General features: G+C 38.3%; 1 protein-coding gene across 6 annotated transcripts; it reads left to right on the top strand.

Moving 5' to 3' along the window:
• The first annotated feature begins 1,920 nt into the window (after positions 1 to 1,920).
• Positions 1,921 to 4,033, top strand: LOC138137339 (gustatory receptor for sugar taste 64e-like). Of its 6 annotated transcripts, XM_069056708.1 has the most exons (6): positions 1,921 to 2,562; positions 2,609 to 2,797; positions 2,846 to 2,955; positions 3,004 to 3,323; positions 3,370 to 3,668; positions 3,718 to 4,033. In XM_069056708.1, the coding sequence occupies exons 1-6, from the start codon at positions 2,193 to 2,195 to the stop codon at positions 3,846 to 3,848; spliced, it is 1,419 nt and encodes a 472-aa protein (XP_068912809.1). In that variant the 5' UTR covers positions 1,921 to 2,192; the 3' UTR covers positions 3,849 to 4,033. The 6 variants fall into 6 exon arrangements, with proteins under 6 accessions (XP_068912809.1, XP_068912801.1, XP_068912792.1 ...); XM_069056700.1 differs by having other exon boundaries at positions 2,846 to 3,323; XM_069056691.1 differs by having other exon boundaries at positions 2,609 to 2,955.
• Positions 4,034 to 6,528: the final 2,495 nt, after the last annotated feature.

Genomic DNA, 6,528 nt, shown 5'->3' with positions numbered 1-6,528 from the left:
ACAGCACGGATGTCGTTGAAAACGATTATATGTAATTTGGCTAAAAATGTCAAAATGACGTTATCCTGTTCTGATTAATGAAATCAAAAATTAAATTCATCAACTGTCATTTTGACATTTTTAGCCAAATTACATACCTACGTTGATTACTAAATTAAATCACATTATAAACGGTATCAAGTGGTCAGCGTCATTAGTATTTTTGGTTACGTACAAAATAAATTCAGAAATAAGCCTTATGTGACTTGCCCTGTATTAACTTTTGCTCATAACCTCAATAAAGAGAAAGTGTCATGATTAATCTTAGTCACTAAGCTTGTATTTTGGGTTGCATATGACGAAATTTTCATCGGAAGTTTCTCGTGAATAACTCTGTACAATGTATAATTTTCGGCATTAATTTGTTGATCTACCGGTGCAGTTCTCTGCAATTTCGGTAGTAAAACGTTTGATTTTCTCATTTAATTGGGGACAGCTTGGTTGGTTATAAAATGCTGTTTTCAAACAATAAACTTTACAGACCTCGCACTCTTTTGATGCCCGTTTAATTGCAATTTGCTCATTTGTTGAGCTACACTAACTTCAGACGTCAGATACAGAAACGAGACTGAAAGAACTTTATTTGGCAATAAACGGATTACCTTGACATTTTGCGTCTGTGAGCTTTTGTCCGACTTTATCCAGATGTGGTCCGTTCAGGATTCTTGCGAGCTTTACTGGATTGTTCCTTAAACGACCAGACTCACGGTTTGACATCACTAACCGAAGATTGCTCAATCAATGCTGTTTTTATGCACAAAATACATCAACATCTGACACAGTAGCGCACAAAGAGAATTTCTTTTCTGTGTAGTAATAAACAGGCAATGGAATGTACGAGATATTTATTTGCATTTGAACAAAAGGACAGCAACATGACAAAAGTATTGATCTACTATTTTACAGCCAACGAGAAATTGATAAATCTTTCTAGAGATTGCAACTAGAAGAAAACAACTTCCAGACGCAGCAGTTTGCTTCAGGAAACCTTGTCACAGTCATTTATTCAAATTAATATCTCCAACAAAAACATCGTTTTCTCAGGGTTTTTTCTCGTGTAACGTTCAGTAATGTTATTCTTCAGTGACTCTAAAATTTGCGTTTTGTTATTTTGCAGCGTAAGGTCGGCCGACTGTGTCAAATTACATTATTTTGATTACAAATTACATGGACGAAATCATACCTTTGAACAAGAAATGTCGACAAATAACTTGACGTTTCATTTCTATATCGCTCTTTCTATATAAAAGATTCTCTGAAATTAAGATGTACTCGTTCATTTACTAATTAGGAAACAATGTTGTGTCAGCTCTATGTCAGTGACGAAAGCGCAAAATCTAACTAGAAAATATTTAAATACTGACGCCTTTAAAATATGTAAACGGCAAAGTGTTAATTGAGTAACTAAAATTTGTTGTTTTAATATGAACCTCCCACGCCGAGTGGTAACAGAGCGAAGAATATTTTTAGGAACAAAGTACAACGGTTCAGATATAATTAATAACGCAAACATGCTCCCCGGAGTTATTTATTAATTTAGTTCATTATACGACTCCAATTAATTATTATTGTACATCCAGGATCTGTGTTTGGGATAATATCCAGTAGTAGTTATCGGTCTGGCATTGACCACACGAAACACTCCAACTCATCTCTGTCATAGTTTTCGGAGCGACCATAAAAGCCTCAACATGATATCGATCATCCTTAAATTGATCAATTGGACGAAAAGGATCGCCACAATTTCGAAACTTGTAGGATAAACAAGCAGCGCGTTTCGAAACATTTATATCGGGAAAAATGAGCAATTTCAAATATTCGATGAAGAATGTAACAATCGCTCCGAGAGATTAATTTTCTATCTAATTATGATGTAACACAGCGATGTTGACAGCTAGGTTCGAATGAATTAATGAAAACCTCAGACTTGTCTTTGTCTGGAATAAAATAAAGCAACATGGCCACTTCAGTAAACACGATAAAATGGACTCTCATTTGGATCAAAACCGTAAACAACACAGTCGAGCTTAACGATTTGGGAAAGCGTTGCTTCTGGTACTTTGGTAATTGTGCTTTATAAATTTAGTTTCATTGTTTGACTCTTACAACGCGCCAAGACAAAGAACCGTTCCATTTGGCTCGATCCATATTTTATGTGTTTACTGATTCGTGGTGTGCTTCGTCAAACGAAGCTCGGTTTAGTTGTACACATCTTAATAAAGCTCTGGTGTGATCGCTCTCGTTCCAAGACGGTCCTCGAGATGCACGACCAAAACAGAATCATTGTTTACAGATCAAAAAGCACAACAAACAACTTCTATTCTTCCGCAAAGTTCGTTTTTATTTTGGGGCGATGCTTTGGGGTCTTGCCGGTGCACAGACTTGCAAAGCTCCCGGCTGATGTGCACTTCAGATGGGGGTCGCTTTGGGTGGTTTACTCTCTTCTACTCGCGAGTCTCATGGTGTTTGGTATAATTGTCAGTCATGCCCACCCCCACGAAAGTTTCACTCTCTCGCATTGGGGTAAGTCCGCCGCACGCACTTCATCGAGTAAATCCACTTCTTCCAGCCACAACAGTATTTTATCTCTTCGGGATCGTCACTTTAATGTCACATCTGCAGTTGGCCAGACGCTTCCGTGAATTTATTGCAGATTGGACTCGCATTGAGGAAATCATGAATCACACTTACGGTTATCCAGACGGTCTGGATTTGAACCTCCGGGTCCAGAGCGCCATCTGCATTGGCCTCCACATCGGTAAAAATGTCTCGACTGTCGATCCACATCTCTCACCCTGTTTTGAAGGAAATATTCTTTTGGGGGCTGGGCACTGTACTACCACCGGCGACGAACACAAAGACTTCTTCGAGAATGTTTCCAACGACTTCCACGGCGCCCTCAAGATCATGTTGATGGTGTCGCCCCAAAAAATCAATGTCTATTGTCTCAAATATATTTTTCAGATGGCGGCAACAACTCGTACGTGCGTGATGGTGTACAATGACTTATTTATTATCGCAATTAGTATCTGTCTGGCTTTGCGCTTTGAACAATTCACTCGCCACATTTCCCAACAGAAGAGCGTAAGCTCGCAACGACCTTCGCTCCTTTTTACTAACCCCAAAAAGTTTAAGAGTCACAACTACTGGAAGCAAATCCGGCGGAATTACAACAGCTTGTGTGTTTTGTGCAGAAACGTGGACGCACACGTCTCGTTCCTCGTCCTTTTGTCCTTTTCGCAAAACGTGTTCTTTGTCCTCACCCAAATGCATCATGTTCTCAGGTAACTGCACGCAAATGCGGGACAAGAGTGTAGCGATTTTTTGCAGGATCAGGAGTGACAACTTGGGGATGGTTTATTTCTGGTACTCGCTCCTCCACGTCTTGTTTCAGCTCGTGCTGGTCACCTTGAACGGAGCGTGGGTGAATGACGCCAGCAAGAAGCCTAAAGTAGTTCTGGAGGCGTTGCCCTCAGCTACACACAACAACGAAGTGAGTCTCGAGGAGATCTGGACAAATGACTTTCCGACTGTTCCAGATCCGCCGGTTGCTTCTCCAGATAAGCTTCACCGGGGTGGGATTGACGGGGAGCGGGTTGTTCCTGATCACCAGAGGGCTCATCTTGGATGTAAATCGCGTGAGGCCGAGTAGACAATTAATTAATCTCTGTTTATAAGATCGCCAAGGCTGTTGTGAGTTACGAGCTGGTCCTCATCCAGCTGTCGAGCGACTAATAACGCCCAGGATAAACATTCGGATGCTCCTGGAATTAATTTGTCACTGTTCTGGACCGGCAAACGATCGCTGATTCGTAAATTTTAGGTAGACAAAATTGCTTTTCTTTTTTTTCATTCTAAGTAGTTGAGTAGTTGAAAGAGGTTTAATTTTTTAATTATGAAAATTGTCATATCGATCTAAATTAGATGCAGTTCTTGTTCTACTCAATTGTAGTAAAGGTCAACTGTAAAATATTAAAAAAATATGATTCCGAAACATTTTCTCTTATGATGTTATCCTTATGCCTCGCTCCTTGTAAAAGTGTTCCAAAATGATTGTAACAATTGAAGTGTTTTGAATTTTGATGCATACTTGAAAAGCGATACTATCAAGAACCGTAAAAATGACAGGTATAAGAGAGGTTAGGTTTATTAACCAAAAATATTAACAAATCAGTTTGTAATAGATTTAAACCCACTACAATTCTTTAGAATACCTAATAAAATGTTTTGACTAGTTTTCGTTGGGTAAACCCGAGGTATCAATTCACTTTCTTGTGAATTGTTGAATATTAACAATAGACAATGAATGACAAAAATGATAAGAGTGCTCACACTTTAAGGAGAACACGTCGAGTCGTCCAAATCTGTCAGTGATTTTTGTCCAGTGGCGAATCATTAGCGTTCTGAAATGGGGGCATGGTAAATATGCTTTTATTTTAATTATTATGATATATTCAGCCTTGGAAAAGAAGAAAAGACCTGATTCTAGTGGAACTGAAAACAATCCAGAAATCACGAAACATAACGAAACGAATACTGCCAATGGAAATCACAAAAGAGCATTAACGTACGCCGCTGACGCAGCATGGCCGGTCAACGGTTCGTACCTTCCTACCCTAACTTTGAAAAATGGACTCGACTAACGTATTCTGTCTACTGCGCAACTTTATTGGTGTGTTCTCCTTTAATATCTCTTCACCTTGGAATGAACATCAGTGGTGCAAATGACAATCCACCTATTCAAGGGAAGAAGGCAATGAGTGGGAAAAAGATAGAAGAAATAAAATTCCCAATGTTAAAATAAGACAGACGATTGCACAGGAGTCGGTATGGAAAGCGTTATTAACCTCTTGTATATCGCGCGCTGTCACTGCTTAGAAGTGGCTAAAGCTACAAACAGTCATAACACTCATTCACAGCTGAATGTCGGTTATTGAGGTTAAAACAAGAGAAAATATTAGTTAATTCTTTAAAGTGGTATCATAGTTGAGAATTGCTGTCTACCTGGTTGTAAAGAAAAATATAGAGGATCGAAAAAGTCAAACTTGCTTGCTTCAAACCTTGAAACGTTAAATATTACTAAAAATTGCACATAGGCAACAATCCTGACAAAAGCGCATGTATGGAAAAGCATTTTAAAGTCCATTCAAAAATCAAAAAACCATCAACGTCGCATTTTCCTCGATAATTACTATCGGCAACGCTGTCTAGTGTAAAATTTGGTGAGACTTGTAATTTTGAGGTTAAATGTTTATTAAGTGTCTTGTTTTTCTGGGCATGTTTAAGTAAAAATAATAAGAATCAATAAATAAATGAAACGTGCTGCTAATAAAACAATATGAACGAAATTCAAAGCAATTTAATTTTATTTTGAATCAAATAAATGTCAATTTATGGTTACCAACATAGTATGAAAAAATATCTACCTAGGGTTTTTTAAATTTTACCAACCTAAACCAACAGGTGGTGGTTTTTTGATTTTTGAATGGACTTTACGCACATTGAATAGGTGGATTGTCAATTGTCAAAGTTTTGTCAGGTTGGCAGAAAATTCGAAACAGTGAATTTTATAAATCACGTTTGGAACATTGATTTTTGAAATTGTCACCGATTGTCGCATTTGACAATTTAAATTTAAACACGTGTTTCAAACTCATAAACATATGCAACATAACCTCAGTAATGAGCTAGGGTGAAACTGAGATAGAACTGGACCGAATGTCAGTGACTTTTTTAATATACAGTTTGGTCTTTTACTGTATGTTGACATTGACAATTGATTATTAAAAAAACGGACTTTATGAAAGTTAATGCCAAATGCGTGCGATTTGCACCACTGATGTTCAATCCAACGTGAACAGGATATAATGTTTTAGTGTTTTCAGTCTATTTGACAGTTTGACACTTGCCAGCGGCTTGGAGGTTATGTTTGGTGTAGTGTAGTGCGTCAAAAGGTGGCAAATTATTTTTTCCGATCCAAGCAATCTACGATACCACAATCCCTTCGGAACACTTTGTACACTTCACGTAGTTATCCATACTAATTAAATGATTTCAAATTTTTTTTTGGTTCAGCTAAAAGAACTGAACTAGCCACTGGCATCCCTTTTATGAACAAAAAATCGACTCTGCTCGGTGTATAGGAAAAGAGGGGACCCTCGAGACCTTCCCCATCTGAATTTTGATGGCTTATTTTCTTATATCTCTCATACAAAGATTCCCAGATAAAAATTCCATATTGGGCTGTTACTGTTAAAAATGCAAGAAGTGTCTTTGTGCAGGTGTTTTGTCCGTGTCCTGATCATGACGAGAACGGGATCGATCGTCCTCCACACCTGTTACGTCCTAGACTAAAGGCAATTTGCATGCTTTCGCGGAATAGGAATCGGAACGTGCTTTGTTTTTACCTAGGGAAATTGTTGCCGTGACATACTGTTTTGGTGGAATTTCATAAAATGGAGCGTTTACGAGCGACAGCTCCAGCGTTCT

This window comes from Tenebrio molitor, chromosome 1, assembly GCF_963966145.1.
Source record: "Tenebrio molitor chromosome 1, icTenMoli1.1, whole genome shotgun sequence".
Classification (NCBI taxonomy): Eukaryota; Metazoa; Arthropoda; class Insecta; order Coleoptera; family Tenebrionidae; genus Tenebrio; species Tenebrio molitor.
Note: the sequence above shows the minus strand (reverse complement) of the source record. Positions and strands in the feature narration are given on the sequence as shown.